Below are 22,619 nucleotides of genomic sequence, written 5' to 3'. Positions count from 1 at the left end.
AAAGCAGAGAGGCAGTGAGTTAATTGAATTCATGTTTAATAATTACAGGCACCGTGCCCCCCCTTCCCCCTGCCCAGGCAGCAGCAGGGGTGGTGCAGGGGCTGGGGCATTATGCCCCCAGCAGCGAGGACGGCAGTCCCAAGAGTGATTTTCAGAAAATAAAAAAGGACCCCAGGGGCAGGCGGTGGTGCCCCCCCCAAGACACACCAAATTTCAAGACTTTATATATAATATATCTCTGTGCCCCAGGGGGAGGAGAGGGACACCTGGCAGCATCCTGGAGGGGGGCCCCAGGCAGCCCCAAGCCATCCTGCCTCTTCAGCCACTTTATTAGCTCAAGACACATCGCACTACAGGCACCCACTGCCGCCGCCACTGCTGCCGCCGCCCCCCCTTGCAGTCCGGGCGGCTGGCTTGGCCATCCGAGTGTCCATGGGGCTCTGAGGCCCCGACCCCACCCGCTCTCAGTTGTGGTCAGACTCCTCCTCCTCCGCCTCACGAAGCCACTTGAAGAAAGCTGTGACAGATTTAAGGGCCACACCCTTGCCCTGCTGCTCAGCGGGGTCCTTGCTACTCTCCCAGCTATAGAAGGCGTCCTCCTTCACCACGTCCTCATCATACAGCGCATCAAAGAACGTCCGAAGCAAGTCTGTAAGCAGGCAGGACAGTAGTTAGAGGCATACTGCCCACAACCAGCCCATCCCACCCCCCAGGGATCCCTCCTCTAAGCTCCACTGTTGAGATAAGACCCTGACCCACTATGCTGACATTTGTGTCTGGCCATTCCAGAGTGGCTAGGTCTCTGACAGGACGCTAATCTCATGATCTAAGAGACGGTGCACAAGAATGAGTCACTTGGACAAAACTTAGAAACCTGCCCAGCCTCACCTCAGCAGCTTCAAACTTCTCCATTCATGATATACTTAATGGGCAAAACTGCAGAGTTGGTACTCCTGAATTTAGGAAATCACAAAAGCCTCAGATGTATCTCTTAACAAAAGTCAAGGGTACAACCTGGAACATTCACTGGCCCTCATTACAGATCCCAACAAACTCTCAATCTTCTCTTTACTTTCCACACATCTCCTAAACATACACACCACCTCTGTGCTTTAACACTTTGTGTGTGCTGTATCCACTGCCAGGAATATCCTTTCTCTTTCACCTTTTATCACCTTCCTAGTGAATTCCTTTAGGCTCAACTCAGGCACCCCTTGCTCTGACCCTCTTTCTCCTTCACCCAGAGCTACTCCAAATTCCGAAGCACCCGAATAACCCCTGAATATAATCTATTCCAGGAGTTCCCATCGTGGCCCAGTGGTTGACGAATCCGACTAGGGACCATGAGGTTGCAGGTTCAATCCCTGGCCTTGCTCAGTGGGTTAAGGATCCGGCGTTGCCCTGAGCTGTGGTGTAGTTGACAGACACAGCTTGGATCCCACGTTGTTATGGCTATGGTGTAGGCTGGTGGCTACAGCTCCAATATAGAACCCTAGCCTGGGAACCTCCATATGCCGCAGGTGCATCCTAGAAAAAGCCAAAAAAAAAAAAATCTATTCCACTACCAATACATCACACTGCCAGTCCTTCCAAAGCAAACATGTTATATATACATGTCTTTTTAGGGCCGTACCCATGGCACATGGAAGTTCCCATGCTAGGGGTCTTAATCAGAGATGTAGCCGCCGCAGCAACACCAGATCCGAGCTGTGTCTGTGCCTTACACCACAGCTCACGGCAATGCCAGATCCTTAACCCACTGAGCGAGGCCAGGGATCAAACCCGCAACCTCATGGTTCCTAGTCGGATTGGTTTCTGCTGCGCCACGACGGAACTCCAAACATGACATTCTTAAGAGCAGAGGGAGACTGAGTAGTGAATGCATTTCCTCTGAATAAAGCAGAGAATCTAGAGTCCAGGCCTGGGTTAAACAATGACTGAGCCGTCTATGAGAAGCTGCAAGCCAGGACAGCTCCTCAGGGCATGCACACCCTCAAATCCACAACCACTGTCTATGGGTAGCCTCCCACCCTCATTCCGCAGCAATGGCAACAGCAGATCATTTATCCCAAACCTGTTCTCCAAATCCCATGCACACCAACCCCAAGGACCTTACACAATCATTTATCCACTCTACCGTGGATAAATGATGTGTGTGTCTTCAAGCCCAAGTTTCTCCAATCTAAACACAAATGACCTCCTTTACAGCCACTACTTCTTGACGGCCAAACAAAAGACCTGTCAAAGATTTTATCAGCACTTGCTGTTTTCTTGTTGATTCAGTGAGTATTACACTGTCTTTTCCAATACAGGTTCTGCCCCCTGCGCCCCAAATAATGTTCCTGCCAGGGTTGCCTCCTTGTTTTCACACTCTAGAGGCCCTAAATTACGTCGTCCTGTGGAACTCAAGCAGCATCTAGCACTACTGACCACCTCTCTCTCCTAAAAAATCACTCTGTCCTTTGTTCAAAGGGTCCTGTCCTCCTTTGGTCCCTACCTGTGGGACCGCTACCCTTTCAAGGCTCTATTCCTCGGACAATCCCATACCCTCGTGTGTTTCTTTCCTTTCTTCCTTTTTTTTTTTTTTGCTTTTTAGGGCCACAGTTCAACATATGGATGTTCTCAGGCTAGGGGGGTGAACCGAACTGCAGCTGCCGGCCTATGCCACAGCCACGCAGTATCTGAGCCACATCTGCAACTTTCACCACAGCTCACGTCAACGCCGGATCCTTAACCCACTGAGAGAAGCCAGGAATCAAACTTGAATTCTCATGGACACTAGTTGGGTTCATTACCACTGAGCCTCAACGGGAATACCCCCCTTCTTATGACTTGCACGTGTGTTGTCCTGTACCAGCAACTCAAGAGATGGGCCTCCAGCCCTGACCTCTTCCTCCTCCATGAATTCAGATACCACGTCATCTACCCAACTGACATCTCTGTTCACCCTCACCAAGGACTACAAACAACTCAACCTGACCCAATGTTCCCTTCCCACCAGGGAATGGCACCTCACCTGCTAAAACTCTCCTGGGAGTCATACGGCTTCCTATCTCACATCATGCCCTCCCCAGGCCAGTGTACTGTATGTCTAGAGTCTGCCCGCTCCTCCTCCCATCTCCACTGTCACCAGTAAGGCTAAGCCACTACCGACGTGCTCCCTGATCTGCTGATCTGCCATAGTCACACTCAGCCCACTCCAAACCACTCCTCCCACTAATGGCCAGGATGATCTAAAAACTAAAAAAAGGAGTTCCTGTCAGGGCTCAGTGGTTGACAAACCCGACTAGCGTCCATAAGGACACGGGTTTAATCCCTGGCCTCACTCAGTGGATTGAGGAGCCCACACTGCTGTGGCTATGGTGTAGGCCAGCAGCTGCAGCCGTGATTCAACCCCTAGCCTGGGAACCTCCATATGCTTCAGGTGCAGCCCTAAAAAGCAAAAAAAACAAAAACAAAAACAAAAACACAAACAACAAAAAAACAAACCCACAAAAGGCCTTTTCTCATCCTTAGGTTAAAGCCCAAAATCTATCCCATGACTTACACTGCCCTGCATGACCTGACCATGTCCATCTCTCTACCCATGTTGCCTCACATACACTAGGTGCTGTGCTTCCCACCCTGGTCTTCCTCCTTCAACAGTTTTTACCTTGTGTCATATTTTCCACCTCAGGCACCCCTTTATACAGTTTTTTCTTGTGAAGTCTCCCCCCTCCCATCTGTCATTTATCTCCCACGTGTCAATTTCCATTATTCTCTCTGACTCAGTATATTCCCCGAGAGAGTACCCTACAGGACACATCTTCCAACATCCACCTGACTCATGCCAACAGAACTACACTTGACTTAAGCACTGCCACCACCCCAATGCCTTGGCGCATGCCTATTTGCTGAATACATAATCTCAGGCATGTTACACTAAGCCTCAGCCTCCCAAAATGGAAAAGGGGGCAACACCATCTACCCTAAACAACAGTTGTGAGAAGTAACTGAGGCAAAGAAAGAAAAGCAGCTCAGCCCTATTGTCAGGCAGAGGGCCCACACTAAGAAAATGTTACCATTTATCACCTCTGCACTTCTAGGCACAAAGTGGATGGTCAATTAACCTTCAAGGCTGAGTCTGACTCCTTTCACTTGTAGGTAAGGACACCAGTGTTGCAGGGGAAAGGGCTCAACCATCGGGATATTTTGCTCCAATGACCACCCACCTTTCTTGAGTTGAGACCCCTTCACAACTACCCCTACTATCTGGCAGTTCCTCCAACCCACTCCCACTCCTGTGGCCTGGCTCTTACTGGCGGGCTGTTCTAAGGTCACTACAAGGGCCTGGAGAGCATAGAGCGCCTGCAGCTCCTTCTGCTCATCACACAGGTATTTCTGTAGCAGTTTCGCTCGTGCTTTCAACACCGCAACATCCACCCGGAGAGGCGTCTCAACTAGAGGGAGGAAGACAGGGATAAGTGGAATAATGCACTCAGCCTGGTTCAGAACTGGAGGCAAAGACCAAAACCTCCCTCCCTCCCTCCACATGGCTGCTGGGCCCACCCTTGCCCCACCCACTCCCTGGCTTCTCTTACAGATAATTGCAGAATAGCAGACAGTTGTCATGAGGGCTCGAACCAATGTGTTGGATGCTACCTGCTGCTCACTCAGGTTGGCCTGTGCAGGAGAAAAAGCAACGAGCAGATATTATAAGTTAATTATGCTGGAAGGATCTATTCTTGCTGCCCCCACCCACACATCAATAACCACCTCTTCTTTATCCAGGAAAAATATACCTCTATCCAGTCAAACACCCGCTGGTTACTGCTGCCCTCCTTCAGCAGCTTCTCCAGCTGCCTGCTCAGCTCCTCAGAGGAGAATAACCTCTGGCCAGGGGCTTCTGACTCCTCTCCCAAGGTATACTCCACCTTCTGCAAGCAAGAGTTGGAGGCAGGTAAGTGCATCTCATGAGATGAGGGAAGAGGTGTGGACTGGCTGGCCCCAGATGTGAGAGAGAACCTAACTCCAGCCACAAACCTGTGCAGTGATGAAGGCGCTGACATCCTGGCCTTCAGGTAGGAATTCTTTCCAGCTGAGTCCAGCCTCTCGCCACAGTGATCCCACCTTTTTGGGACCCTGAAAAACATAAAACATAAAACTCAGCAACTCTTTTTCTCTCCAAGAATACAATGGCTCCACAAATGTCAACAAATAAATACACACTGGAAGCCCACTAGGAGCCTAGATGCCACAGAGGCACTGAATGGGAACAGACCCTCCATGCCTACCTACAGTCTAGTATTGGGCACGGACATCAGTCAAATAATCACCCAAAGTCACAAGAATTCATCCACTACAGTGTTATGAGACCTGAAGGATGGCCTAAGAGCCTCCAAAAAAATGTCAATTAGCTGTCACAGGATTCTCAAAGAATGAATGGACCACAAAAAGGTCAATGACCAAATCCAAATAACTCATCCTAGTCTTCCACACTTCTTTTCCTAAAATAGCTTTGTTTGGAGTTCCCGTCGTGGCGCAGTGGTTAACGAATCCGACTAGGAACCATGAGGTTGCGGGTTCGGTCCCTGCCCTTGCTCAGTGGGTTAACAATCCGGCGTTGCCGTGAGCTGTGGTGTAGGTTGCAGATGCGGCTCGGATCCCGCGTTGCTGTGGATCTGGCGTAGGCCGGAGGCCTAACAGCTCCAATTCGACCCCTAGCCTGGGAACCTCCATATGCCTCGGGAGCAGCCCAAGAAATAGCAAAAAAGACAAAGACAAAAAAAAAAAAAAAAAAAGCTTTGTTTTCCATTATTCAGGTAACAAACACTTATGGAAGAGAATAACTTTTTTTTTTCTTTTTCTTTTTAGGGCCACACCTGCAACCCCACGCTAGGGGTCCAATCGGAGGTACAGCTGCCAGTCCACACCTACAGCCACAGCAAATATCTGAGCCACATCTGCAACCTACACCACAGCTCACGGCAATGCTGGATCCTTAACCCACTGAGTGAGGCCAGGGACCAAACCCGCATCCTCATGGATGCTAGTGGGGTTTGTTACCACTGAGCCACAGCGGGGAACTAGGAAAGAACAACTTACAAGTATGCTTATTTGGTTCCCAAATCCAGAAAATTTTAGAAGCAGATATAACTTCCATCCCCAACACAAATCAGAAAATCTTCACATAAACAGCAGTCTGAGTTCATTTTCTGTAAGGGGCATGATATTCTGAAGGCATCACTGTTTTACAATAACAGATATTCAAACCCTTGACAAAATTACTATAACTCCTGGGTTTTAAGAATGCCCATCATGGAGCAGCAGAAACGAATCCACCTAGGAACCATGAGGTTGCAGGTTTGATTCCTGGCCTCGCTCAGTGGGTTAAGGATCCAGCGTTGCCATGAGCTGTGGTATAGGTTGCAGATGCGGCTCAGATACTGTATTGCTGTGACTGTGGACGTAGGCCGGGCAGGTGTAGCTCTGATTCAACCAGTGTAGCCTGGGAACTTCCATATGCCATGGATTCGGCCCTAAAAAGCAAAAAAACAAAAAAAAGAATGCCCATTTTAACACCACTAAAATTGAACTGTCTCACAATTGACACATCACATTTTAAAACTTTTTTTAAGTTTTATTGACATATAGTTGTTTTATAACATTGTGATAATTTCTGCTGCACAAAAAGTACTTCAGTTATATACATTGTTTTTATTTTATTTATTTTGGCTGCACCTGTATGTGTGAAAGTTCCCAGGCCAAGGATCAAACCCATGTCACAGCAGGAACCCAGGTCACTGCAGTGACAATGCCAGATCCTTAACTCACCGCACCACAAGGGAGCTCCTCACATTTTAAAAATATCACCACAGTCTTTTCTTTCTTAATAGTGCATAAATATGATATTGTATAATCTGTGGTACCTCAGGGTCAGTGAGAAACATAAGTAGTTCAAAATGTTTTTTCTTTGAAACAGAAATTATCCTGGCATATATTTCTACCTAAGAGAATTAACATGATACTAAAAGGACAATACTTCTTAATTCAAAGATTCATTCCTCCAAGTTCCATGTAGCTGAACTCTTTTTTTTTTTTTTTCTTTTTATGGCTGCACCTGCAGCATATGCCACAGCTTGTAGCAACGTCAGATACTTAACGCACTGAGCGAGGCCAGGGCTCGAACCTGCATCCTCACAGAGACAATGTCAGGTCCTTAATTCACCAAGCCACAATGGGAACTTCTAGCTGAACTCCTAAAACTACTTTCCAACAGCTCACCACCAAGCACCACACCCAACCTGCCTTTCCCATCATCTCACCTTTCTACTCACTAGTCAAAATTAACTTTCACAAAGCAGTTTGTCATGAACATTACCAAATAGACATCCTTTTGCAACCTCACAATACTTAAGGCACTCCATTTCAACTACTTTATTTCACACTTTACTTCACTGTTGTTTTTATTAAGCTGTCATTTATTTCTCACATTTTTCTTTTCTAACTTGTTTCCTCTTTTATTCACTGCTTTGTTTCCAGCACCTAGTATGTGGTAAATGTTCTTAAAAAGTGCTAGTTGAATCAATCAATGAATCAAGGCCTAGGTTTCCATTTTCCTCCAGCCTTGGCCAGAACACATGAGAGGAACTGGTCGGAGAGTGTGTGCTAGCCTCGACATTTCCTCTCCCAGGTACCAACGCAGCACTACCATCACCAGCAATGCCATCCCACCAAAGGGTCATGGGGCCTCAGGGTCACTGCCAGCAGCCCAAAGCACAAAGTGGGAAGAGAAATCCTCAACATATCACCTCTGAAAGGCTCTCACTCACCATACTTTTGCATAAGAGCCCCAGGATCTCCAGCAACAGAGAAGCAGCTTTGCCCAGGGGTCTGAGAGGTTTTGTAATCTCCCTACAAGAGAAAAATTCAGTGTTGATAGCCTCCCACGCCCTCTCAACACACTAGGCTACCCCTCTAAACCCAGGGGTCTAACCTGCCACACCTCCCTTCCCTCTCCCAGGCTTTTCCAGTCTTTACCTCCCCTGAATTCCACCCAAGGGGCTTACCTGAACAGCTCCCCCATGGGCACCCCACCTTCCTGCAGAATGGGCGTTACCAGTTCTGCTAGGTAGAGCCACACATGAGGGATGTCAATTTCCATGTCTTCGGCCAATTCTAGGATTTCATATAGCCTGTAAAGAGAGTTCAAAGTCAGGGCAATCTAGTAAAGCTAAGCTGCACTCCTACCCATCCTCTGGGACAACCAAGTCATGGCTAAAAGATCAACCATGGAGCCCCTCAAGAACATTTCCTAAAATGGGGCAATTATTTCAGGCACAGGCCACCTTCTCATTTTTTTTCTCTTAATAGCCACACCTGCAGCATGTGGAAGTTCCCTGGCTAGGGGTTGAATCGAAGCTGCAGCTGCCGGCCTTCACCACAGCCACAGCAATGCCAGATCCGAGCAGCAACTTTGACCTATGCCGCAGCTTAAAGAAACCCACTGAGCAAGACCAGGAATTAAACCTGCATCTTCGGACACTATGTCAGATTCTCAACCCGCTGAGTCACAGCAGGAACTCCAAAGGCCACCTTTTCCTTAGATGGCTCATCCCCCAAAATAGCATTGACCAGCATGGCTGAGGAGCCTACACGCTTATCCAAGGTTCCACAGGTGCTACGAAGGAGAGAAATTAGTGGGTATGTAAAAGCGGTCATACCCTTGGTAGTACTGAGCAGTGGAGAGGTGTCCAACACAGAGCAGCTGGTGCAACAGCCTCCCCATATGCTCACGGGCAATGGCGCTTCGCTCTAGCGTGGACTCAATGCCGTGCCGCACAAAGATGAAGAGCAGTGAGGGTGAGGCCAGCTCCTGCACACACTGCACTGCCTCCTACAGGGCACAGGAGGGAGGACAGTCACCACCTGGTCCAGATCCTACACCCACACCTGTCAGCACAGGCCCCTCCCCACCCACCCTGCCATCATTCAGACCACTCCACCATTCCCGCTGCCTACCTTCATGTCATTGAGATGGAGGTATTCCTCAATGATGGCCTTGGATTTCTTCTCCAGCTCCTCTTCGGACAGTGCTGCCTTCGGGGGGCTCACAGGGGGTAAGGTGGCTTCTCGCTTCACTGAGAGAGGGAAAAATAGATTTAAGATTTTTCAGACCAGACTTTCTAGCACAGGATCTAGAGCTCTGAAGACACTGACGGGACTGGCTAGTCCCCAAACAGCCCACACCCTTCCTTTCCCCTTTCAGCTCCTTACCAGCATCCCGCCCCCGGTCCCGATCCTCCGTGAGGCTAGCTGCCTTACGCAGTCCCTCAGGCTGGGAGGGCCGCTCTCTACTCCGCTCTTCCACTTCCTTGCTGAAGCTCCGCTTGGTAGCAGGCGTCCGTGCGCGATCAAGCCGGTCCCCACGGTCACCTCCCCGTTCACTCCGCTCTAGGCGATCTCCTCGGTCCCCAGCTTTCTCACCTCGTTCCCGGCTCAAGCTACTCCTAGAAGACAGATAAGCACATCCTCTCTTATCTGTACTGACCAGGTACCCTCTTATTTAACTATCCAACAAGCTGAGCAACTGTCAGGCCTTGGTCTTGGCATCAGGAATAGATCCCAATGTTAGTCAGGAGCTCTGAGCATTACAGGTGTGAGGATTCCTATGGCAACAGTCAAAATCCAATCAGGGAGTTCCCGTCGTGGCGCAGTGAGGTTGTGGGTTCGGTCCCTGCCCTTGCTCAGTGGGTTAATGATCCGGCGTTGCCGCAGGCTGTGGTGTGGGTTGCAGACGCGGCTCGAATCCCGCGTTTTTGTGGCTCTGGCATAGGCCGGTGGCTACAGCTCCAGTTCGACCCCTAGCCTGGGAACCTCCATATGCCGCAGGAGCGGCCCAAGAAATAGCAAAAATAAATAAATAAATAAATAAAAGGAAAAAAAAAAATCCAATCAGTATTCAGTGTGAAGAACAAAGACACCAAGGAAACCTCACCTCTGTACCACACGTCTGTTATCTGTGCTTTCTGTAGGTACTGCTTGTTGAAGGGCTGAGAAGCGGTTCAAGGTACTAGTAGCTGGACGAGCAGCTTCTGATGCTGGGGAGGCAGAAAACCCAGATTAAAATCTCTATTTCCTTACATCCCATATCCCACTGGCCAGTTTAGGACACCTGGTCCTAGTCCTGACCCTAAAGCAGTTCAGTCCCTAATTCTAAGTAAATACTGCCTATGTTATCGAACCACTTCTGTACGGAAAGCCTCCTGCATAGAGAAGGCTCTGCCCGGAGTTCCCGTTGTGACTCAGTGGTTAACGAATCCGACTAGGAACTATGAGGTTGTGGGTTCGATCCCTGGCCTTGCTCAGTGGGTTAAGGATCCAGCGTTACCGTGAGCTGTGGTGTAGATTGCACTCGTGGCTCAGATCCCATGTTGCTGTGGCCCTGGTGTAGGCTGGTGGCTACAGCTCCGATTAGACCCCTAGCCTGGGAATCTCCATATGCCATGGGAGCGGCCCTAGAAATGGCAAAAAAAAAAAAAAAAAGAGGCGGCTCTGCCCTCTAAAGAGGTGATCAGTAACCACCCAGCTCTTTTTTGGGGAGACGAGGGTACTGCAGCATATAGTGGCTTGATGTGGGATCTGTTTCCAGAACAGAGACTGAACCCCGGCCACCCCATTCATTGAAAGCACCTGAGTCCTAACCGCTAGACCACCAGAAAAACTCCTAATACCCACCCGGCTCTTTACAGTGGCCTCCATACCTGCATCAGAGGGCTTGGCTCCTGAGCCTCCACTGCTGCCCTTGCCCCAGCTCAATCGCCCTCCAGGTGCAAACAACTGGTTGTTAGAATCGATGGAGCCAGGCTGAGGAAGAAAAGGGAGTGGAGAGTGGGTCTAATCTAACCAAAGCCCCCAGCCAGCCCCTACCATACATAGCTGCAAGTAGCCTGGACCAGGATCAAGCAGACGTTTTCCGTAAAGGGCCAGATGATAAACATCTTAAACTTTACAGATCACTAAGTTTCAACAACTCAACTTTGCTGCTGTGGTACGAGAGGAGTTACAGACAGCACATAAAAGGAATGAACGTGGTTGTTATGTTCCAATAAAATTATGGAAACTGAAATTCAAATTTTACATAATCTCTTGTCACGCAGTTTCACTTTACTTTTTGATTTTTCTCAACCATTAAAAAACATAGCAAACTTTCATTCTTAGCTGGTGGGCTATACAGAAGCAGGGAATGGCTGGGTCTGGCAATGCTGCCAGGGTGCTGACCACTAGTCCAGACCAATGTGAACACACCCCTTAAAATCGGCAGTCCCATCTCCAGCAATCTAACCATCAGTCTAAAAGGAAAAATCAGCTGTCACCTTCCCAACCTCAGCAAATGAGGGAACAAAGATCCAAACCTGTGCTTAAAACCCATTTGACCCCTCCCATCATTGAGGTCACCCCCCCCAACATGGGCGCGCGCACGCACCACACACACACACACCCACCCACCTTTGTGATCTTGGTGAGTCGTGAGGTGTCAATAGGGCGGCTGCCCTTGCTGATGGGGACTGTGTTCCAGCCACCATCATCCACAAGTGGAAGGCCACGGCCTGGGAAAAAAAGGAACGCATGATGGAATGATGAGTAAGTCCCAGCAACCTTGTTCCTTTGGGATTTTCCCCAGATCCCTTCCTCAGATCCTCAGTTCCATCAGGGGGTCTCAGTGGCCCAGACACGTGGCACTAACAAGAAGTCATCAGTGGAAAGCACAACTCCTCAAACTGTCCCTCCCCAGTCCCAGCCTCAAACTCACTGATGGGTGGGCCTGGAGGGCCACCCCGACGCTTGTCGCTGCCCTTGGCCATTAGCTGCTGCACTTTTATGTGCTCCCGATGCTCCTCCATCTCAGCTTCCTTGTGGATCTGGTCGATGGTCTTGGGACCCTGGTCCCCTCGGCGCGGGACCCAATTGCTCTGTGGGAACAGGCCAGTCACAAGGGAGGTAATGACATCAGAGCAGGCTATACAAACCAGTGTCATGAGCTGTGACTGTGGGGTCAGAGGCAGTAGACTAACAGTGGCATAAAGGGGACACGTACTCGTCGCAGATCCAGCACATCTTGCAGCATAAAGCGGATTCGGGATGAAGTCTTCTTTTCCTTAATGATTTTCTCCATCTGGTTAAAATACTGATCCATTCGGGGCTAGTAAGAAGCAAAGGGATCAGGTCAGGAACTTGAAAACCTCGCCTCCAGCTGTGGGCCCTGCTCCTCCTCTGACCCTTGGCTCCACCGCTGCAGCTCAGTGGCACACACTGCCACTCAGACAGCAGACCCGAGGCGCTTCAGCCTGTTCTCTGCCATATCCCAGGACCCCTACCTTGGCCTTTTCAAAGTCCAGGTCTTTGCCAATGGTGGTGAGCAGACGGCAAAGGCATTCAAGAGACTCTTCATCATGGTTCTTAAGGAGTTTAACCACACAGTCGTGCATGATTGCCTCTGTTAACATCTTCAGTTTGAACAATTCCCCGATAAATTTGATATTCCCTAAAGAGCGCCGCCGGGCTGTGTCTCGAGCTTCTTCCAACTCTTCCTTCAGGCGTCCCCGTTCTTCTGCCTGCCAGTCATGGGACAAGGATCACATCAAAGGCACCCAGCCATTCAGCTCAAACCCTTCTCTCCTCATCTAGATCCTAAACCTAGCAGCAAGCAGTCCCATCCAAAAGCAGAACTCTCAAAACACCACTATTCCCCCTACCCTGCCACTTCTGCAGCGGAATGGCATCTGGGTGAGCAGTGGTGTTTTTTTCTCACCGTGGCAGCTTCATCCATCTCTTTTTGCTTCTTCTCAAAAACCTCATCATCATCTTTGTCTTTTTCAAACTCCTTCTGACATCGATTCAACAACAGTTTTCGAAAGTTCACAGTCACTGTTGGCTTTTCTGTAGTGGGCACTTTCAGCTGTTGTGTCAAAGAGAATGTCACATTCAGACCAGTCCAGGACAGGGTAAAACCCTCCAAGAGTCTTCAACTCCTGGCTCAGGAACACCTCTGGCCCTGGCTCTGCCTCCTCCTGGCTGCCCCCAACAGCACAGGCTGGAGGAGAACCAAGAAACTAGACTCAAAGCAGCTCAGGAAGACAAGCGGGAAGCTAGACCACAAGGTTTAGAAAACAGTGGAAACTAACCGCCATGAGGCAGCGGCACATGTTGGCATAGGCCACGGAGAAGTTGGGCTCTGAAATGGCCTTTTCAAAGATGAGGTCAATGACCCCCTTGAGCCGTTCCTCAGTGTCGATGGCCAGCTGCGTCACCTGCTTCATCAGCTGCTGGAACATCTGGGGTGTCAGCTTATTTAGGATGGAGCGCACTCTGCGGAACAGGTCCTAGAGGGGAAAGGAGAGAAAAGACAAAGGATCCAGTGAAGTTCTCAGAAGAACAGGGGCTACTGGGAAAGATGAAGAGGGTGGTAGAGATTTAGGCAGTAGGGATGAGAATGGACAGAGGCAAAGAGGGCAGACCTTGAAGAGAAGGAACGGAGGCTCGTAGGACTTGCAGGTACCTGGGTTTTACTGCCATCAGCATCCTCTTCCCCTCGGTCCTTATCGGCTGCCGTCCGCTTGCTGCTGGGTTTCCAGGCCTTCTCTGCTTTATTCAGCTTTATGTCTTCAGTCATTGATACTGTGGCAATGATCTTGCGTGGTTCCTTTCGGGGACCCTGCTGAGACCGCCGGGGTCCCAGGCCAGCCTGCTAAGCAAGGAGCAGAGACAAGAAAAGACACAGAATGAGTCAGCCAACCTGTGACACCATCACATCTCCAGGGCTGACTTCTTCCTACTCCACTATGAGATACAGGGATCCAACACCCTCACTCCCCTTGCCAGTCCCACTCACCGGCCCTCGGGGCAGCTCCCCACCTGGCCCACCCCTTGGGGGCCCACGGTTGCTAAGGGCTGGTCGGCCAAGGTTGGCAAAGGACGGAGTGAAGTCTGGGCCACAGTTTATGCCTTGAGGCCGAGTGGGATCCAACGGTCGCAACGGTGTCTTATTGGCCTGCAAAAAGGACAGGAGAAGTATCAAAAACAGGCTAGTTAGGGCTACAGACAACTCTTTCAGGACCTCTGGCTCCTCTCCAGCCAGCCAACCAGCCCAAACTTAACCTCCCCGTCAAGCCTACCAACCTTATCCAACACCACATCACTGATATGGGGCAATCCCTCAGGCTTCTGCATACTGGCAAAGATGAACTGAAAGCCAAGCAGGAACTCACGGTCATAACGCTTTTTCTCTTCAAGGTTTAGAGGCTTCCACTGATCTGCAAGGAAAACAGGATGAACTAATCCCAGTGATCTCTCCTGAGGCCCTGATCAGAATACTCAGCCCTTTCCATCCCCTCCTTCGGCATACCTGACTTATATTCATACTTCTGTTCAGCGGGCTGGATGTTCTCAGCATTTTGAATCTTGTCCTCCTTTGAGTCCCAGGTCTCATCCGTTTCCGCAGGCTGCAGGGGCACACTGTTGCCCTCAGGTTCTGGGCTGGGATTATTCTCTAGAGGAGGCTGGTTTTCCACCTCTGGTACTCCTGGGTTCACCTGTAACCATTGTTGGGATATTCCGTTTTGGTTGCAGTGAGACCACTGTTCCATACCCAAACTTAGCCCTTCTTCCTCTGCTACTTTCTGTTCCCTTACCTCCTTGAAGGCATCTAGAAGGTCTCCTACAGTCTCCTTTTTATTGAGCTCCTTAATTTTCCGTCTCCTCTTTGGCACAGATACTGCCACTATTGGGGGGGGGGGAAGGAGTGAGAATAACTTAAGAAGCAGTTCTAACCCCTGGGAAAAAGAAAAAGCAGCCACTGTACAGTATTTCTTACGTCACACCCTCTCTAAACTTAAAATTCCTAAATCTAGCCCTTAGGTTCCATTACCAGGGCCTCTAGGACCCAGACGAAATGGCACCAACAGGAGGTCACCAGTGAAGAACAAGAACCACACCCTCCCAGTCTGCCCCACCTCTACTACTCAGCCACACCTTACCTTGGGTGGCTGCTGCTGCCTCCAAATTCTGGGACAGGTGGGCTGGAGCAGGGGTGCTCTCTAGGGGGAGTGGTTCCTCTCCTCCCTTCTCACCCTCAGCTTCTCCTGCTTCTCCTTCCTCTTCCTCTTCTTCCTCTTCCTCCATGTTCTCCTCCTGAGCAAGGGAAGCAGCTGGAGGAGACACAGCTGAAGTGGCAGAAAGGATGGTGGGGGGAGCCACCGATGCTGAAGCCTCCTTGGCCTGTTCCTCCGGCTCACTGACTGGGCTTAAGTCCACAGCTGGTGGCGAGGGGGCTCCGTTGAGCAGTTCCTCGGGTTGGGCAGTTGGAGCAATGGGCATGGGGGATTCAGAAGGGCAAGCTGGGGAAGGGAGAGGGGCAAGCTCAGGGCTTGACTCCACCTCTGGTTCCAAATTCTCAGATGTGACTGTGCCATTAGGCTCAGGAAGAATTTCCACCTTGTGAGATGCCAGGGGGGTGGGAACCTGGAGAGGACTGGAAGAGAACTCAGATTCCGGAACTGGTTTGCTAAGCGTCACTTCTACTTCCAGTATGGGTTCAGCCAGGGGAGTGGGTTCTGGAGAGAGACAGTATGACTCCCCAGTTTCACGGGTTATGGGAGTTGACTCTTCCACAGACATCTGCATCATCCCCGCTGTCAGAGTGTCCCCAGGAATAGAGAGGACTGTAAGATCAGGCTCAGACCCCGGTTCCAAGATTGGAGGTGGTGATGGGGTCGGAGAAGGTGATGAAGGCTGGGATTCTGAAGGGCTGTGCTCTGGGCCGGGCAGCCCTGACCGGTCCCCAGTGCTTGCTCCCTGCGACCGGTCATCTGCAGCACAGGAAGAACGAGTAATTAGAGGCAAGTCCTTCACTGCTGTTGTTCTTCCTCCTCCCAGCCTAGCATTCCCAACCTAATACCCAGCTGCCATGATCCAGATCACCACCATACCATCCGTCTTCTCCTACCCAGGTCTTTTCCATTCTTACTTGAAATCCTACTGCCTGAAACCTACGTCATTCTTCTGACACCCGGTTCAAGTCACTCCACTTCCGTGGCATATTTTTACCACCACCCAGGACATGCAGAAGTTCCTGGGCCAGGGATCAAACTCACGCCACAGCAGGGACCAGAGCCACAGCAGTGACAATGCTGGAACCTTAACCAGCTATACCACAAGGAACCTCTTTCCTTGGCATTTTTAAGTCACACTCCTTTCCCCCGTTAAAACTCTGCCCCACTTACTTACCTGGCCGGACTACAACAGCAACCTGGGGTGTCTCCCCATTAGCCTGAGGCTCCAGACCGCCTCCCATCTGCAGGACACAAAGGGTTACCAAGTTTGCCCTAAAAGGGTCCCGCACCCCTTCTTTATTAGAGTCGCTTCTACATTAGCTGCCTAGAAATCCAGGAAAGCAAGGAAATAAATCCCTTAGTTGAAAAAAAGACCAAGGGACCTAGGAGTCCAAGGCATCACTCAAAGAACAGACAGTACCTGGGGAGGGGTGGGTGTGGAGGCAGTTCGGGCCCCAGACATGATTTCCTCTGTGATATCCTTCCCTCCTTGGTTTGGGTCTCGAATTCGGATCTGGGGAAAGAAAGCTAAGGGATGAGTGGGAAGCTGGAGGAACCCACCTCTCCACCCTGCCCCACTCCTAAGACTCTAGGCCAAGCCCCCACCCCCCACCAAGAAGCAGGTGGGTGAGTGCAAGAAATCCCATGAGTTCTACTGTCAACCCATCCGGCTGCTCTTGTAGTCCCTGCCCTAGCCCCCACCCCTAAGACATCATTGACCTCACAGAGAAGAGACAGAGACGTACATCACAATGCCCCTCCCTCCCTCATCCCTGCCCCACCAGCAGTCCCCAAGGCAATGGCTGCAAGCCCTGGGGCCCAAGACCCCCATCTAGCACCCATCCGGCTCACTTGTGGCTAGTCTGCCTGATCTCTGGGGGCAGGGCCCAGATCCAGTGGGTGGAGCCAGGGTGACTCAGCGGCTTCCCCAGCCCTGGCACCCTATTCTGGGCACCACGCCCAAGGCTTGAGGATTGAGCAGAGGCGGAGGCCTCAAGAGCTTCCAGGACTGGGGGGTGGGGCCACAGAAAACAAACCATTTCCAAGGCAAGCCACCAGAAACCCCAAACCAAACTTCTATCTTATGGACCACAGAACTCGGGTCTCTCAGAAATTTCCCCAGCAGGCACTTCAGTCTTTCCTATAAACTTCTTTTACACTGGTACCTTTATACCTTACAAAGAACCAGAGCACTTCACAGACCCCCATTCTCTGCCTTCTCTCAGCTGAAGATCTCCCTCAACTTCCTGCTCCCTGACCTGCAACATGCCTGACCTTGACTCTCCCTTTCCCAGATGTCCTAAAGCCCCTTGCTATTACTCACAGTCTTCCGCTCCCTCTTGGGAGCAATCTGGGGTGGCTGGTTCATCAAAACTGGGGCGGGGGCCACACCAGTGGGAAACTGCTGCACACCCTGGGCTGGGTAGTAGGCGCCAGCTTGAGGAGGGGAAAAACACACAGGGAAAAGAAGAACAGTGGCAGGGTTAGGGCCCAACCACACAACAAATGTCTGCCTAAAAACCTCCCACCCCTTCCCCACCCACCTCTCCTCTCCCACAGCCAGCCCCTTGCCCTGCCCTACCCTCCTCCCCAAGGGAATTAGGTGTCTATCAAAGCTGGGGAACCAGTCTGAACGGCGTTTACAAGCATTCCTAACACTGACACACACACACCCCTTATAGGCAGGCACTCGCTCCCCACCACACTCCAGCCACCCGGACTCTGTCTGTTCCTCTTCTACTCCATAAGGTACCATGTATGCACCCCACCAAAACATACACATACACTCAGAGAGCAGCTACTACTTAACCTGAAACAGAATCAGGTCTTTGGCTGGGAATGATAAAAACATCTGCCAGCCCTGTTCCATTCAACCTGAGTCCAGTTCCAGTCTCCAGCCCTTTGCTAAGGGGCAAGGAAACAAAAAGTCACATTATGAACTGGGCCCAGGATGCGGAAAATTCCTTAAAGCAATGGTCTCCAAAATGAGATGCGTTCTTTAACATCATCCATAGCTTCCAGTTGTTTCTGACAAGCAACATAAGTGTTATTTGTTTAAATGATGCATACATATAAACAAATAGAAACATACCCGTATTAGAGGTACATACTCAAAATTTTTCCTGATGATCAAAAAATTTTGGAAACCACTGCCATAAAGAACAGACTAATCCTTTCCTAGAATATAAATGAAAAACAGCTACAAAAACTTCCCAAATCCATGTTACATGGGCTCCCCCCAAGCATGGAATGAGTGTCACAGGGAATATTTACTCAAAGGCCCTCAAACTGGTGCCTGAACTATACTCCTTGATGTGGGGAGGACTCCCAACTCTCAGCGATACTATAAGACCCTCTCCCGCCACCCCCACACCAATTACATATTAAGCACCAATCCCTACTACCTCTACCATTTTTAGACCAAGAGACAAACCTGGGAAGGGTCTTAGGAATTAGTAAGCAAGTTTAGATGTTCCCTGGGACTCACTCTCACCTAACTCCCTCCCCTGCTTACCGTAGGTCCCAAACTCTGTAGGGTTTGCACCTGGATAGAAGCTTGGGGCTCCCGGCTGCACAGGATACTGCTGTGTCGGGACAACATATGTGGAACGCCCCTGGTGGAGGGGAAAGGGGAGGATGAGAATGAAGGAGTTAAGGGAGCTATGAAGACCATATCAGACTACAAAGAGTATGTAGGACAAGACAGGACAAGCCAACTCTAGGCAATGACCAGAAGGAAGTCCCACCTCTGGAGAAGAGATGGGACTGGAGGGGAGGGGGGAGGGTGGGAGGGTACAAGGTTCTGTGGCTTCCAGCCCCCAAGCCTCCAGCCTCACCTGTCCAGGGATGTAGTAGGCCCCCTGGGAGGCTGGGTAGGAGATCTGGGAAGGGATCATCATTACTTGGGATCCAGCAGGGTAGACATGGGCAGCTGGGCCAGGGCGGGCAGGGGCTGCACTCTGCACTCGGGAGGCTGCACTGCTCGGGGGCTGGGCCCGGCTAGGGTAGAAGTGCTGTCAGGAGGGAGGAAGGCAGTTGGCAATGGGAAGGGGAGGAGGTGGACAGCAAAAGGGCCATTCCACTATGTCTCTAGTCAGGAGAGAAGTACCAGGGGCTTTGGAGCATGAAGACCAACACTTCCAAGACTCACTTGACCAAGTGATGGCTAAGTGGCCTCTTATACTCACATACGCCCTCCAAACTCAGGTATACACTTGGCACTCTGTATATTTACTCCCTCCCTGCCATGCATACTCAGATCACCTCACCAGGCTATCCTTCAGCAGAGGCTTCCTAACACCCAGATGCATCATGCCTAAGTAAAGCCTTTTTCAGCAACATACTCCCCAGCATGCACTGCTCCACCCTAAGGTACTGAGGAGCTCACCGCTAACATGCAACAGTCTCCCAGTTCCCAGATGTGAACTACACAAGATTTAGCCCCTAACATGCATCGGTCAGCCTCAGACTGAGGACCCAGACTGAGTCTAGCCCCTGACTAGGGCAGAGTGTAAGGGTGAGACCCGGAGAGAGTTCAGGATTAGCAATGGGGTATTACCTGCAGAGACCTGAATCCTCCCTGAGAGCACATGGGGACAGGAAAGAAAAGAATTATCCCCAAGGTGATGAGGAGGGAAAGAAAATGAAGGAAGCAGGACAAGAATCCTCTCCCACTTGTGAGGAAGAATTTAGGGAACAGAGAAAGGCAAGAACTAGCTGGAGTGTTTATCTTGCCACAGTCCAAAAGAGAAAGATGGATGGGGAATGGAGCAATGGCAACCTCCCAGTAAAAGAAAACAGGAAAGCAGGAGTTGGCAGCAGGGCCCAAAGCACTGCCCCCAAGGCACCAGGACCCCTAGGAATGCCATCCCCACCAACTACATACTCCAAGGGGCCAGCCACCGTAAGTAATCAACAGTGCAAAGTGCAGAACCGCATGAAAGCAACTGTCAGGAAGTTGGGGCAGGTACAAGGCCTCCATAGTTTCCATCCTAGGCCCAAACTGGCCTAAGCTTCACATGGTTCCCACCCAGGCCCCCTACTCCCCTCCCCACAGCCCCTCACCTGGCGGGGCTGAGAAGGCGTGTTCATTTGTGTCGCTTGAGGCGTACTGAACACCACCGGTGCTGTCTGCCCCGGGGGAAACGCTGGCTGAAGGGGGGAGACCAGAATTCAGCAAGAGGGGAAACCCAGGTGGGGCAGAAACTCAAGCTGGTGAAGTAAGGGGAGCAGAGCTGTGGCAAGAGCCTCAACAGTCCACATATACCCTCCCCAAGACAGCCCCTAAGAACAGCCCCGGGGCCCTGCCTCAATTTGGCAGCAGGAAGCTGCACTTTGCCCTGACACAGAAGGGGGTGGGAAAATCCAGAGGTTGGAACCTGTTCCTGACCCGGCTGCCTGGTCTCCCCCACCCCCACCCCAGTTGCTGCTAATTCCTCCCTAATTACCTGTGGGAGTCCAGGGGATGGGGCAGGTGGGGGGCCTGTGGGCTGTGGAGCTTTGTTCATTTCATTTGGTGCCACATCAGGGTCCCCCCAGCACCTGTTGGGAAAGAGCGGAGCTCGGAAAGGGGAAGGGACCCAAGCTTAAGGCAAATGGAGTGGGGGAGGGATGAAGCAAGGTCTGGGTCCCACAACAAGCCCCGGAATCGCCAAAAAGGTGAAGGAGCATAAAACCCAGCCTATGTCCCCACCGACACCTTGTCAGACCCGCAGCTCCAACCACCCCCCCTGATCTGCTGAAACAGCCCCTCACTCACCCCCTCGGTTAAGAATAAATCCACGGTGCGGCCTACAGGTTCTGGGCATCCGAGGGCCTGGGGTTGGGAGGTGGGGGGTATCAACCTGGCTCCGCGGGGCCCAAGACCAACCAGACCGGAAATTCCAGGTCTCGCTGGCACCAGGCTCCCGGATCACAAACGGAGCTAGCAGCTTCGGCCGTGGTGTCCCCACCCCCCACCCGGGGACACCGGGTTCGGGGCCTGGCCCAGGGGCACACAAGGCACGCCTGCCGCGGGTGGCCGCGGGTGCACCCGCACGGGGCTAGAGGCGAGGCCTGCCGCCGCCCAGGAGTGGAGGCCAGGAAAAGCGGCAGTCGGGCCGTAAAAGGCCAGGCGGGCGGCGGCCGAAGAAGAGCCGGTTTGAAGCAAGTGAGGGTCGGCCTGGAGGGCGGGCGGGGCCGGGGGCTCCTCCCTGCCCGCCGCCGCCGCCTCCCTCCCCTGCGCCCTCCCTGCGCAGCGCCGGCCAGTGCCAAAGAACAACGTGTCACTTCCCGGCGGCCGGGCCGCAAAGGGGGGAGGGGGCGGCGGGCCGGGAGTCGCGGTGCCTGCGCCCGTAGGGCCTCCTCGGGTCGGGCCGAGGTGGCACTTAGCAGCCGGGAAACCCGGCGCCCTCCCAGCCCGCGGGGACCGCATATTCCGGCCCCGCGCTCCCCCACCCCCACCCAGCAGCCAGGCCGGGCCAGGCCGGGCACACGTGGGCCGGGGATCGGGCCCTGGCGGCCCGGGGCCCGGGCTTGGGCCGAGGAGCCAGGGCGCCGGGGAGGCGGCGCAGGGTAGCCGGTCCCGGCCCGGATGGCGGCGGATGCGGGGGGAGGGGATGGGGGGGCCGGGTCGGGCCCGGACATGGCGGCTTTACCTTCAGTCTCCTTCAGTCCGCGCGGCCGAGCCCCACGCAGCCGCACAGACGTAGTCCACAACCATTTCCGGCTCCCCGCACGGATCCCGCTCGGCGGCCACCGCTTCTCCGCAGGCGCAGCCGGCGCCCCCACGTGACCGGCGCAGAGGGCGGAGCCTTGCCCGGTGCCGCGAAGCACATGGGATTTGCCCCGCCTAGTCATGTGACAGCCACTGCCCGCCCCCGTGTCCCCTCCCGAACTTTGGAATTCCCAGACCGATCCCCCTCTGCGACTCAGTTCCGCGATTCTTTAGTTCATTCATACTTTGAGCAGGCATTTATTGAGTGCATACTGAATGCTAGGCTAAGTGCTGGCAGGGGGCTGAGAATACTGAAATTAAAGACTCAGTCCTGCCGAAGTAAATCATGGTACAAATGCGGAAAGAAACACACGTTAGGCAGCCTTTGAAAGTAATGTAGATTAGATCAATAAAAGACTTATTAAACTGAATGTTTATATGTTTAATAAGGATTGAAACATTCTAACTAGGGAATTAGTAAATTTGTCTCTTTTTTTTTTTTTTTGCCACATCTTCCAGCATATGGAAGTCCCCTGACCTCGGATGGAATCCGTGCCACAGTAGCAGCCCGAGCCGCTGCAGTGACAACGTGGGATCTTTAATAAGGGAACTACTAGATTTGTCTTTTATAAAGAATAAAAATCGGCCATTCCCAGGGAGGAACTAAAAGCAATCACACAAACTTCAAATAGTGGTGGAACAAGTAATCCCAAGACCCCTCCCTGCCCAGTAGCCAAAAGATTTTAAACTGCCTGAAGGGACATACTAGAGTCAAATCTACTTACTCCTAGTCAGCCCCAGAATTTAATCCAAACTCTACTACTTACTTATAGGTT

At 51.7% G+C, this 22,619-nt stretch overlaps 1 protein-coding gene across 28 annotated transcripts; it reads right to left on the bottom strand.

Annotated features, from left to right (window-relative positions):
• On the bottom strand, window positions 12-21,895 carry EIF4G1 (eukaryotic translation initiation factor 4 gamma 1). Of its 28 annotated transcripts, none has more exons than XM_005670027.3 (34): window positions 21,725-21,877; window positions 20,848-20,904; window positions 20,537-20,630; window positions 20,154-20,240; window positions 19,648-19,668; window positions 18,926-19,102; window positions 18,604-18,703; window positions 17,413-17,525; window positions 16,510-16,602; window positions 16,264-16,330; window positions 15,015-15,845; window positions 14,670-14,758; window positions 14,384-14,570; window positions 14,158-14,291; window positions 13,871-14,029; window positions 13,538-13,726; window positions 13,164-13,361; window positions 12,791-12,937; window positions 12,357-12,593; window positions 12,077-12,181; window positions 11,792-11,951; window positions 11,488-11,588; window positions 10,743-10,845; window positions 9,977-10,079; window positions 9,256-9,488; window positions 9,001-9,119; window positions 8,703-8,875; window positions 8,049-8,174; window positions 7,812-7,893; window positions 5,023-5,121; window positions 4,782-4,916; window positions 4,581-4,662; window positions 4,299-4,439; window positions 20-649 (listed from the first exon to the last, which is right to left on the bottom strand). In XM_005670027.3, exons 3-34 carry the CDS (start codon window positions 20,594-20,596, stop codon window positions 465-467), a joined length of 4,836 nt encoding a protein of 1,611 aa, XP_005670084.1. In that variant the 5' UTR covers window positions 20,597-20,630; window positions 20,848-20,904; window positions 21,725-21,877; the 3' UTR covers window positions 20-464.

Source organism: Sus scrofa, chromosome 13 (genome assembly GCF_000003025.6).
Source record: "Sus scrofa isolate TJ Tabasco breed Duroc chromosome 13, Sscrofa11.1, whole genome shotgun sequence".
NCBI classification, from domain to species: Eukaryota; Metazoa; Chordata; class Mammalia; order Artiodactyla; family Suidae; genus Sus; species Sus scrofa.
The sequence above is the reverse complement of the archived record's forward strand: the minus strand, read 5'-3'. Positions and strand labels throughout refer to the sequence as shown.

Bases quoted from the DNA above. Each gene is read 5' to 3' on its own strand.
- EIF4G1 (XM_021068595.1), bottom strand. From the start codon at position 20,596: ATGAACAAAGCTCCACAGCCCACAGGCCCCCCACCTGCCCCATCCCCT. The intron at 20,241-20,536 runs GTAATTAGGGAG...TCCCCCCTTCAG, and splicing joins CATCCCCTGGACTCCCACAG to CCAGCGTTTCCCCCGGGGCA. The intron at 14,571-14,669 runs GTAAGGGAACAG...CAATGGTTACAG, and splicing joins TTCTAGATGCCTTCAAGGAG to GTGAACCCAGGAGTACCAGA.